Source organism: Aptenodytes patagonicus, chromosome 2, assembly GCF_965638725.1.
Source record: "Aptenodytes patagonicus chromosome 2, bAptPat1.pri.cur, whole genome shotgun sequence".
NCBI lineage: Eukaryota > Metazoa > Chordata > Aves > Sphenisciformes > Spheniscidae > Aptenodytes > Aptenodytes patagonicus.
The window spans coordinates 123,413,796-123,426,301 of NC_134950.1; the positions used below are offsets into that span (position 1 = coordinate 123,413,796).

General features: G+C 38.0%; 1 protein-coding gene across 4 annotated transcripts in view; it reads right to left on the reverse strand.

The window, feature by feature from the left end:
* The window catches only part of DNAJC13 (DnaJ heat shock protein family (Hsp40) member C13), a 57,745-nt gene that overhangs the window by 19,414 nt on the left and 25,825 nt on the right, over positions 1-12,506 (reverse strand). For all 4 annotated transcript variants that reach the window (XR_012994703.1, XM_076331060.1, XM_076331057.1 and 1 more), the window contains 15 exons: positions 12,007-12,089; positions 10,589-10,742; positions 8,298-8,401; positions 8,064-8,223; positions 6,959-7,021; positions 6,524-6,625; positions 6,274-6,378; positions 5,668-5,870; positions 5,090-5,174; positions 4,446-4,600; positions 3,438-3,483; positions 3,063-3,217; positions 2,223-2,424; positions 1,341-1,456; positions 452-530 (listed from right to left, as the gene is read on the reverse strand). Coding sequence is in view for 3 of the 4 variants with exons in the window: in XM_076331060.1 (XP_076187175.1) it covers positions 452-530; positions 1,341-1,456; positions 2,223-2,424; positions 3,063-3,217; positions 3,438-3,483; positions 4,446-4,600; positions 5,090-5,174; positions 5,668-5,870; positions 6,274-6,378; positions 6,524-6,625; positions 6,959-7,021; positions 8,064-8,223; positions 8,298-8,401; positions 10,589-10,742; positions 12,007-12,089 (1,812 nt within the window). In the remaining variant the exon portion in view is untranslated. The remainder of the gene's footprint in view (positions 1-451; positions 531-1,340; positions 1,457-2,222; positions 2,425-3,062; positions 3,218-3,437; positions 3,484-4,445; positions 4,601-5,089; positions 5,175-5,667; positions 5,871-6,273; positions 6,379-6,523; positions 6,626-6,958; positions 7,022-8,063; positions 8,224-8,297; positions 8,402-10,588; positions 10,743-12,006; positions 12,090-12,506) is intronic.

Here is a 12,506-nt window from a genome sequence, read left to right on the forward strand (position 1 = left end):
AATACTCCAAATAACCTTAAGAACACTGGTTCACAGATGAGTGTTCTGTTGTCTCCTAAACTCGGCCATAGGCAAGAGACTAAAACAAAGTCAATTCCACTATGACAAAAGTAGTAAGTACAATTTAATTGATTGTAAGAATGGGCAGAGGATGAAGTCTGTCTTTGAAAGGGAGCAATTAGCTTATTTAGGTCCTGTGTAACTCTAAACCAGATGCTTTCTTAGACATCTGACCTGATTACATTAGTTTACTGTAGAAATCCTAATATTCCTTGATTGACATCAGTTAAATTACTCATCTGTAGTATTAATCTGTATTCTATTATTCATCTAGGGCATAGCTTTTAAAAGGGAGAAAGAAAATTTAAGTGGGCATTTCAGAATTTTTAATACACATAACAGCTGAATTTGTCCCCACTTTATTAACACCATAAATTTGTGCCGTACATACCCTGCCTTCTGGATTCTTGTCTGGGTGATATTTCTGCGCCAGCCTGAAATAAGCTTTCCTGATCTTGCTTTCATCATGCCTATGAGAAAACCAGTCCCATTACATTGAATAACAAAAAAACCAGAAAACCAAGCCTGGATTCTGACAATAGTACTAAGAGTAACTACAATTAAGTGAAAACTACAAAGCACTCATATTTCAATTTGAAAGTCCCGCTTCATCAGCTGACACTGAATGGGGGTAATCACGTGGCCACAAAATAGAAAGAAATTTTCGAAAAAGAAAGTATTTTAGTACCTCTTGTACTGAATATGCTAACCAGAAGGTGCTCAAAGTCCCTGAATCTTCTAAATGGAGAGTCTAAATGAGCTGTAAGTGGTAAAAGTTAGTAGTTCATGATTTGTAGTAAGTGCACTGTTCTTGAAGGATAAATACAAGTGCTGCCAGTTCTCTTCTAGAGGCCTGAAGTCAGAAACCAGTGGCAAGATAGGAGGTAAAAAATCCTAAGGATATTATCACCAAGAAAAAGGACAATATTTGGCAGGTGGAAGAAGGATGATTAGAGAAACCAAGTTCCACTTTGAACATATTCAAGTTCTGCCATATTTCTTTGCTCACTATGGTTGAGTCTAATGCTTGTCCTGTAAAACAGCCTAATGAATGCTTTGAAGCAGAGCTCAAAGCATTTTTTCCCTAGTTTCAGTTTATCTGAACACTTTGCAATTATTCTCTCAAACACTGGAGTTGGATTTTCAAGCTTTGTTTCTTACATAACTGAACCGGTACCACTAATTGGTTGCAAGTACTGAGATAAGAAACTTCAGTTTGTTCAGTGTACGGAGTTTATGTAAATGTAGTTATACAACTTTAAATACTGAAAACAACTTACTGGCCTTGTCCTTTGGGAAGGTTAAGGACTTCATAAGCATCATCTATTGACATGGTAGGTGGCTTCTTTTCTACCTCCTTCTTCCAAGCTTCTAGTGTATCTTTCAACAGTTTAACCTAAGTAATTACAATTTATTAGCATTTCATTTATGCTGACACCAGTACACATATTTTTTAACAAAGTGCTGCTTTATTAATGAATCCTTATCACCCTAAGTTCAAAGACCTAATCCTTTTACCTTTAGTAATTATGGTTGCCTCTCCAGTCAGGAAGCAATTAAGACTTTGCTTCACTGCAGTGCTATATTTTATTCAAGATAAGAGCACCTTAAGATTAAAATGTCGATTTAAGAGTCAGATTAGAAGAGGGAGAATCACTTAAATGATATGCAGTTCACATCTCAATACTACAAAAACTGCAACAAAGCAGCATGAATAAGTAAAGCCGCTTAGACAGATCTAGACCATAGACTTGTACCAAAAAGATCTCACCAATTCAGTTAATGTACTGATACCAAGTTAGCTTACTTTCTTGTCCAGCATGGACAAACGAGAACCCAAAAGTGACGATTCCTCCCCCCACCCCAATCATTTGAGGTTCATTGAAACACTATCTGAAGTTTCTTGGATGCTTTATTTTGCTTTTTTAGTAGTCACCCCAAGGAGGATATACTTAAGATGTGGTTGCTATATGGCACAAAGACTATTCTGCTTCAAGATAAAAAAAAGTGTCTAGCATATTTTCTTATGAACTCAAAGTCAGGATCAATCAGTTACTTACAACAAACCTAGCATTTGGTTTCCTTAATTTTTGTTACAAATCCCACTTTTAGGATTTTGAAAGATCAAGCACTAAATGAATCCCAAAATACTTCTTACTTACTGGATCTTTAATTGGCCAGTCTGGAAATCTGAGCGTATCACAAAGATGCTTGAGGTAATAAATATTACAGAACAGCTCATTTTCCAGTTGTGGATAGTTGATAACTGGGATAGGACAGTATTGGTAGAGTGCTCTTGTATTGCTTTGAAGACGAGGGGTGAAGTCAGCAAGATGAGCAGCAATCTTCTCTATCATAAGACGCCTAAAAGTTACAAAGTTTGGTTTAACACTTGCCAAGCAGTCCTCAATCCTCAGCGACTGTACAAGTGCGTTCAATGATTTCTTCTGAAAAAGATTTTCCTTAGTAGTTTCCCACATTTCAGAAGGGATTCATAATAGGATTCAGTCCTATTCTGTTATAAAGTTATTTCAATGCCATGAAAATTAGTTTATTAAAAACAATGTAAAGTGACGTTTTTCCCTCCCTCAACACCTCTTTTTGGGAGACCCTAAAAGTGTATTGTCATATTAGAGGTATATCTCCTAGATAGATGCTGGTAATAAATGAGAACAGTAAGTATAAAGCAGTCCACATAAATAGTGAAGGCTCCACTCATGAAAGGAACTTAAGTATGATAGAGGCAGATGTAAAGCATGTTGTCACATTTTCAGGGAAATATTCCCCTTCCTGCTGCCAATTCCACTCCCCTCTGCCCCTGTTATTTTTGACAGAAGCAGAGGGCAATGCAGGACATTACCCCTGCAGAAGGCAAACAGAGGGAAGTAATGAAACCAGGGAATCCAGGTATTTTCAGCATTCTCTAGAAATGTCAAAAACAAGACCTCTTCAGCATGAGATGTAGTTCAGATTTATTTGTCCCTCTGACAGAAAACAGTTACCTCATTTCATTGCTCCAAATTGCTTCTGGAGTGTCAAATTCTCCAAGGAATATCTCAGAAAATTTTTCTGGTTCATAGTTTTCTAAATAGCACACCATTGCTTCAGGAAGAATATGTCCAAGTATACTTCTTTGAACTATATCTTGACCTTTTGTCTACAGAAGAGATCACATTGTCATCTCAAAGGTAATCTGAATTCAGTCTTGGCTAACCAACTTGAGATCTAAAGAACCCTCTCCCTTTTCCCTTATAGTTGTTAAATTCTAACTCTTGGGAACTTAGAAAAAGAACAAGCATCAGGTATTGTTAAAACAACTACAGGTGGTCTGCAAAACTATTTGGAAACAGAGGTAGTGACTTCTGCAATCTACTCACTTCTTCAGACTTGAAAGCTTGTTTTGTATGTGTGTATTTCAAAAACCTAGAACAGAAAACAGCAGTTATTTTCTGTTTAATTGATACTTAAGGCACCCTTGAAAGATAAGCAGACCAACATAGTCCAGCTGGCAAGTCTCATACATTTACTTTGAGATAAAAGAGTAACAGCAACAATTGAATGAATCTCTGTACAAAGTCCATCAAATCCTTGGGAACTCCACCAAGTTAAGTACTCCCATGTTATAAATGTTGCCCTATGTTCGTCATTTCAGTTTGAAAGTCTTGTTCCTGGAAAGCTTGTTTTCTGCACACACACAAAAAAAAAAAGGAAGCTGACAGAGACACAAACAACCTTTTCCTACAAACCTCTCCCTGCACCGTTAGATCATCATTGCAGGCATGAAACAAGATGATCCTACACGAACTGCTGACAGTCCTGTTACACTAGGGTCATCATGTAAACATGCAGTCATTTCCCAATGCATTTTGCTATAGAAGAGACTTAACTGGAATTGTATGATAGCTTTTTATGAACTACTGAACTTGGAAGACTGGAATGAACTGCAATAGCCACCTGCATGTGCAGTGCATCTGTGTCAGGCAGTACAGACTGATTTAATTGTTTTAGGCTTCAATACTAAAACAGGCTATTAGATTTTTCCACCACTTTTGATAGCTGCTTACTGTCAAAAACTACATTACTGTATCAGTAGCCTATATTACTACTCTTCAGTGCCTGTAACGATTTGTTCTTCTACAATAAGCCATGCCTAGTTGTACTGTTAGAACTATATGATCAGACATGCTCTCGTTCCCTCCCTGACAGGGTCATAAGCAATTCATTTTTTTTAGTGACTGACTAGACCATGTGGAGGCGATTCTTCTAGAGGGTGTTTGCTTGCAATCTCATGCTGGTTCTAGCAAGCCACACTCCCTGAAGCATTCAGAGCAGCAGTCCTGAGCATGACTGGTCAAGAGGTATTTTTAGCTATGCTTTTTCCTCACCTTGCAATAGGAAGCACATTGGAACCCGTGTACATCATGATAAAGAAGAATACTCCACTCAGATAAAAACGAGGTAACTGAGGGTTATCTTGCATGACATGAAACAGCAATATAGCGACTTTTTCCACAAGGATAGGATCAAAAGTCAGTAATAGCTGAAATCAAACACAAGCATTTATATTAGCTGCTTGAGCAGTGCAAGTTACCTAGCCAAAATTGAAGTTTTGACTAATTCAGTATTGGGACAAGCCAGTAAACTTGCAAGAATTTCCATTAAAGAATACTTCAGCCCAAAAATAACATGTTCAAATCACAATGTTTAAAGTTGGAACAGACCTCTGGCGGTCATCTTGTCAAACCCCGCTGCTCAAAAGCGGGGTCACCTAGAGCTGGTTGCCAAGGACCATGTCCAGATGGCTTTTCAGTATCTCCAAGGATAGAAATATTTATTAATGAGATATTGGCTGAAACAACATGAAATTTGTAACACCCCCCAGTGAAATAAATAACTGCCTGTCCAGAGATCTGCAGGACATTACAGATGTCATTTGATACGTTCGTCCCACTTAAAGTATTCACACAGGGAAGATGGTAGAGCAAGTCAGACTTTACTCATTTAGGTACATTTTTGAAGAGTTGCTTACCTGAGTGATATGAGGAAGGCAAGTACTATCTGACAACAGCCTTTTCACTCTAGGCAGAGGTCTTATAATAGCATTGTCTTGATCCCTAAAAAAAAAAAAAAAAAAAACCACAAAAATAAAGTGGCACAGCAGTAAGCACACATGTGCCTTTCCTCTTTCAAGAATGAACAACTTCATTAAGCCATAAGTATCAGGCTATTGAGATTATATTCAGTGTGATTATTTTTTTGTAACTTCAGAGTTTGTTGTTAGACCTGATAAGTGTGGTTTAATGTCATGCATTAAAGCACTTTTTTTTAAGTTAAACAAGAGCCTGTCTGCAAGAGTAAGACTATGCTGCTGTGCATTAGAAACATACATAGCTTGTGCATTCATTCTTGCAGTCCCTTTCACAATATTAGTATTGTCTCATTTACAAACCCTATTTGCCCACAGAATTAATTACTACTACATAAAACGCTCTTTATACAGTTCATTAATGTACTACTTGGTTTCTAAGAAAAGCTTTAAGATAGAATTTATGAATTTATGCATCTGCCAGAGAAAGTTAACCACTTCTGCTGAAAATTAGTGTTTACCTGCTGGGAAAATATCCACACATTGTGATGAGCATGTTGAGTACAAGTGTGGCAAGGTCAGTCTCATTCAACACAGGCTGGCCACTGGCAAGCAAGCACCACTTCAGCTGAGGGATGACCTGTAATGGTCGCCAGCCATCCATACCTTGAGCCCAGCAACGTGTTTTTGAAGTCAGCTTTCCACTGTTCCATAGTTCCTGCATCTATTGCAACATTAGAGATTAATTTAGTTGATTCACCATTCAGAGCTACCTTTGCTCCTAAACACTAACACTCAAGACAAGCTTTTAACTGCTGTATGGCAGACTACTATAGTTGCACGAAAAATTTGAACTTATTTATAACTCTGTCAGGAAACATGAAGTAAAAGTTGATAGATTAGCTGCAGCATAATTGAGACATGGAGGGGTAGGCAGCCTTACCAAAAAGACTGTGGTTCTTGGCACAATATCAAGTCTTTTATCTAGCTTTAATCCTTATTTAAAGAGTTACTTTGAGAATATAGTTTAGCATTGTTTACAGTTTTCCCCCTCACTGTTTGAAACACACCCAGTCACAAGGATGGAAATAATTTGTCAAGTTTGAGAGTTTGAAGCTGACAAGTACCTCTTGAAAGCTGTAAGGACCACTCCTTTCTTTGTCAGCATTGCCAAAGTACCATTCTTTCTCGCTCTCCCTCTTCATATCAGGTGCCGCCTCAATCACATTGCTCTAGAAGTTGATTTTTATAAGAATAGCTTTAGCTTCAGTGCAAATATCACATTTCTACAGGAAATGTGAAAAGGACTTTTTTTAAAAAAAAGAATTGTCCTTTTAGTAAAGCAACTTTGAGCAGTAAGAAACAAAGGCCACATACCTGCAGAGGGACTGTAGCTCTGCTTGTGTGAAGATGTGCCAGAGTAAGCAGATCTACAAGGATTCTAATACCATTTGAATCCATAAGGTCCTTCACATTTTTCTGTTAATGGATGAACTGAGTTAACACAAGCATTTTCTAGGTAAGAGTTTTTACAAGTATTGAACAGTTTTATTCAATTAAGAAGTGACCATGAGAAGTCAAATCACTCTCTGAAGTGACTAGAATGGTACAATCACCACAATATCTACATGTTTCCTTCAGCTTTCTCACCAGTAAGTAACTACCACATCCCAGAAAGCTGTATCAAACATTGTTTTAAGACTTCCTCAAGACTTGAATTTTTGCTCAAGTTAACCCTGAAAGACTAGTTCAGACCACTTTATACAGCTGAAAGACCAATAAACTACTGTTAAGTGCACATGTCCACCTTACCTTATTAAGGATCAGCTTGTTGAGAAACAGTATCAATCTGTCCCGCTCAAGCCTATCAGTGCACTATTGCAGCAGAAGAGGACAAATTAGTATTTGATAGCACATATTAAAAATTACCTTCAAAAGTCAATACAGTTGCACCTGCAAAGACCCATTTACTTTTTCCATGCCCATGATAAAAACTGCTGACTATTAAGTGTCCAGTTTCATGCATAGCTAATAAACATAGCTTTCTGCCACTGAGGAGGAAAGGCCTTGTTGCCCTCCATCCCCTTTGTTGCTCTGGGTCTGACACTCAAACCCACTTTTCTGCTAAGTCTATTAGTTCTAAAGGGACAGTATTTGGATTCCCCAGTGAGTTGGTTAACACAAATACAAGGGAAAGAGAATGCTTTCAGCCAGCAGACAGAATGGGTCTTTGATGTTACATCTCTGGTGAGACTATCAGGACTCAAGGCAAAATAACAAGAGACTGCATTGGTTTGGTTTCACTTACAACAGCCATATCCAAAACCCATACTGATGTTACCAAAGAACCACTTCTTCAGACTGCATGGAAATGTACTTTTGCAAGCTATATCAGTTGTCAGACATAACTTAACAGACACTTAATAGGCAAAGTAGTTACCACTAAAAATCTAATCCATCATATGTGCCCATCTAAGGCTACCATTTCATTAGGTCTGGGGCCGTTACTACTACTCTTGAAGTCAGCATTTTGAAATAATGTGACATGGAACAAGGTTCTCATCTTAACGCTTTATGCTTCTGCATTTTTCAAAAGCAAGCACAAGATTAATATCACGCAAAGTTCCTTCACGCTATTCCTGTACAGCCTGAAAACATATTAAGGACAACAAAATGCAGATATAAAGAGGCTAGTTTGAAATACCTTTATGATCAGCAGTTTTTTTAGTGAAACTCCAACTGAATCAAGAGGAGATACTAGGAACATTTGGTGACAGCATGGGAAAAAGTATTCATGCTGCAGCTTCATGTTCTGTAAAACCCAAGTTTTGGTTTTACAGCAACCTGAAGGATCTGAACATATGTTAGACTAGCTGTATGTTAACTACTATATCAAGTGATTTTAAATAATTCTTACCCTTTCTAACATCCCAACAATGTACTTAGTATCAGAAAATGGTCCTATTTCTTCATAACACCTTCCATAAACAATGGCCAATGCTTGCAGACATAAGCATTTCATATGCACTTTTGGGGTAAGCAAGAAGCGATGGTAGAGTTCATTGAAGAATTCATATCTAAGAAAGAGTTGAGATTTTAGTGAAGAAAACAGAGACCTTTGGAATAAAATAGGATTTTAATAATGTCTCACGATTTTTTGATTGCTCCACTCTCTTCAGTTTCATCTTCTTCCAGTAGCAATCTTAGATAATAATCCCCTATTTTTATTTCTTCAGAAAGGCACTCATATTTTACCTGTAACACAGAACAAGTTACTTAACGGTATTGTTTCTCCTTCATTAAGTTGTTGCTTGCATAACAATACTGTACTTGCTTGCATCCATAAACTCAACAAGGTTAGCAACCCCTCCTACAGTATGAAGAAGATTGAAATCTGCACGTTTGCTGTTAAAGAACACACATCTACAAAATACATGCCATAAGCCGCCATTGGTCCCCAGAACAAGTGAAGTGTCTCACCTTACCGAAATCCCAGCTTCCAGCCTTGAAATAACTTGTTTCTAATATCAGCTGGTTTTATTAACTAAACTTGGATAATACATGATGTATTCAGTGACTCAAGCTTTAATAAGTAGTTATTCCATTGCAAGGTACTTCACTCAATGTTACTACAAGTACGAAACACAAGCATGACTTAATTACTAGTTATACTTGCTATTATGCTGGGTAATAAAAGCCTAGAGGCATCAGTATACACACCAAGAAGCTGAAGTGAAATTGCACAATGAAAGCCATCATTAACTTCAGAGCAACTACATTAAGTTTAACCATATGCCTCAACACTCAGTGGTTTTAAGCATTTGGCAAGCACCTCATTTAGAGGTACCTCTAAAACACCACAAAACCCGCTCTTTACAGCGGTTTTTCTTATCTATAGTTTGCAGGCCACTGTCACGAGGCCACAAAGTTATCTCCAGATTTGACCACAGCACATGATACAAAGACATCCTACTAACTAGTACACTTCCAGAGCAATCTCAAGCCACCATCCCCCTTGGCAAAGTGGCAGGTTCCACAGCTGACAGAGAAGCCTTTGTCACCACTACAGTTAGTTCAAATACTTACAGCATAGCCTGATAAAGTATTATTTAAAATATTTAAAAGCAAATCTCTGAGACAGCAGCTGTTCAAAGATCATGTTACAGAAGCCCCCTCAAGCCAGTCCCAAAGTATCCTGGGCTGTAACTGCAAGAATACTAGCGATACATTCCAGTAGCATAAGCCACATAGGAGTGCAAAGTGCAGGTGGGGAACCTGTATTACTAAGTTTCAAATCTGTACTTTTGATTCTGCCCCAGTTAGCACCTCTGAAGTACAGAGATAGAGTTGGGATAGCAGACACTGTGACACCCAGAAGTCCTGTGCCTAACCCATACCTGAAGGAAACTAAAAGCTAAATGCCAGTACAAAAAATACCAATCCAAACTTAGCTATTTACTGCATCAAGGGAAGAAGTAATCTGTAGCTGTGTGATAGGGATAAGTTGCATACATAAAAATAGTTCTTTCTCCTAAAGCATTAGCCTGATGTCTTGCAATTCTTTCTGATTTGCTAGAGTAGTCAACTGAGAATTCCTCAAAAGCAGCAGTTTATTCTTGTTTCACTAGTACTCCTCTGCTCAAATTTCAACTAGAAAGCTGTACTGTGACAAGGGTGGCACTGGGAATATCTAAGTATATCTTACAGTTGAATTCAAGTGTGGCCTTGCTTTGCTTTAGCATTACACATTAATTAAAACTGTGTGGAACCATAACAATACTGGAGATAAGAGTAGAGTACAGAAAGTGTTTATTAGCACATTACTTGAAAACATCTTGCAAGTTGTTTTGAGAAAGCCAGTTAGGACCACATCAATTGCTTTGCAAAAGCCTGAAAGGCTATTTTGACTTTAGGTACTGCTGTTCCTAGAATGTGAAAACAGTATCCTCAATCTGTAATTTACAGAGCAGCATGGGTTTAGCCACATAACCCATTCATGGTTTGGCAACCCAGTATTTAACAGCCTTAGGATCGCTGAGACATGATGGAAATAAAGACAAGGAACTTGCTATCAGGAAGAAGTGGCTTGTGAAACCACCCAAAACAAGTCTGATGGAGCACATTCGAGAATAAGTATGACTTATCTTGACAACAATGTAACATGAACTCTTCTCTTTTCATCTTAATATACATCAAGGGTTCTGATCAATGTTTCATCTCTACAGTGTCATTTGCCAGTTTCAGTTTTGCAGAGTGACACTGGACAATAGTACCTGTTCACAGCCTCAAGCCTTAGCAGTTTATTCCATAACCCCAGAAGAATTCTAGTTTGCAGTCAGGGATTGTCCACACAAGATTCACTCATGTAGTTAGAGACAGAAAAGTGACATTTTAAGTAGACATATTTTACATGTGCAGTTTCTCCTACAGTGGGTCATTTACCTCAAACTCCTGATGGTTCCATGAGATAACATTAGCACTACCAAGTTCTCTGTCAATATTGAATGCTCTCATCTCAGACTCAAGAGTATCTCTCAGTTCTTCCCGTGTTTTGAAGTTCCAAATCAAGTTTGATCTAGCATGATCCTGAAGAAATCTAAGAAAGAAGTTACATAGTTTAAACCCCTCAAAAACATAGTTTAAACCCCTCAAAACATTATCTGAAAACCAGACAAGACTCAGCTGGCAAGCCAGAGAAGATTAGCATCAGTGGACCTTAATTAGAAGGCACTGAGTAGTGGTCTCTAGTTTGTTACAGTAATTATGGCTGTTCACTTTTATAGTGTTTTCATAATCATGGAGGTCAGCCTAGACTAAAGCATGCCTGTGTCATCCCTTTTGGTTCAATTTGGTCATCCCTTTTGGCTCAATTTGGTATCTGCATATAGTTGATGACCAGGAGACATGCTGGCTATTCATCATATCTGCCAGTAAGGGCTACACAGGGCAGCAGACATGTGCATACCAAGTGTATACTTTAAAAAAAAAAACGTAGTTCATGCAGGAAAACAGAAGCTGATGTCTCCAATGTCACAAGACAGTCAGTGGACATTCTTCAGTGGCAGTTACAAAACAGCCTTTGGATCTACAGACTGGCTGAGAGCAGCACTTTAATACTCAAAGTTTAGGAGCATGTGAGTCTTCCTTTCATGCAATACTTGTGCAGAACAGACTGTATTTGACCTTTAGAAACATTAAGCACCGAATCAGTTACGTTTACGGAATTTCCCCAAGCTTGCTTTCACAGAGTTTGTTGAACAGTCAAGCTTTCTTTATTAGTCCATTTAGCATAACACCCCTAGCCAAAGTAAAGTGATAGTATCTGTTTCAGATGGAGGCCCCTCCCTTGTAAACTTTGACATTTGTAAGAACTCACAGGTAAGTAAGCTGCATTTAGGACTTGTGGCATTATTTGAAATCCAGTATCCACGTGTTTTCTCTTTGCCTGCCTTAAGCTTATTTTTATTCCAATTCAAGTTGAAACATCTTGAGTAGCTTACAGGTTGATGCACCAACACACTGCAATGATTTTCAGTGCTACTTTACTTAGCCTTCAACATCATGCAGATCTGCACCTGCAGTTTGTTATTCACTCTTCTTTTTGATTCAAGGGAAAAAAGGATGTGGTTTGATAACATTTGAGAAGCTTTCCAAATTCCCCCCTTTCCTAAACACAACGTAAATCCTTAAGTATACCTTAGGATTTCATTTTTCGTAAGTTCCTGTTACAAAGCACTTGCGCTGTTTCAAGGTAGGCAGAAATTGGAATCAAGCCACAGCAACTCAGAAGGTATTAACAAAAATATCCAGCGAGGTAATAACTTGTATCCAAGACCACCATATTAATCTTAGTATTTTACCTGTAATAGAAGAGATCCCAGTTTGCTTCTATTTTTATTCTTTGGCGTCGTTTCCTTAATATCACTGGCTTTTGAATAATGTTCTGCAAAAGAGACAAATTTAAGAAGTTAATAGAAATGGATACTCCCCATTTTCCCCTTTAAAAATAAAAAGCTGGGTTTTTTTACTCCTTCAAAAGCCACACTAAGTTAAGTCTCATTAATAAGGTCTCCTTTTCTAGCAAGTAGTAGCAACAGACTTTCACAAGTGTTATTTACACCAAGTTAAATCACACCAGAGAAACTTTCAGCTGTTTAACAAGTCATTCATTTAGAAGCAAGTTACCCCTGAGAAAAGCTTAGTTCCCACCACCATAAGCACTCATCAGCTCCAAAGCTGATGGAGGGGGAAAACCCACAACAAGAATGCTTTGCTCTTGAAAGGAAATAACTAGAGCAAGTCACAGAAATAAGTCACAAACCTGACTTGGCCACTGAAAGGTTCCCTAGTTTGATCAAGC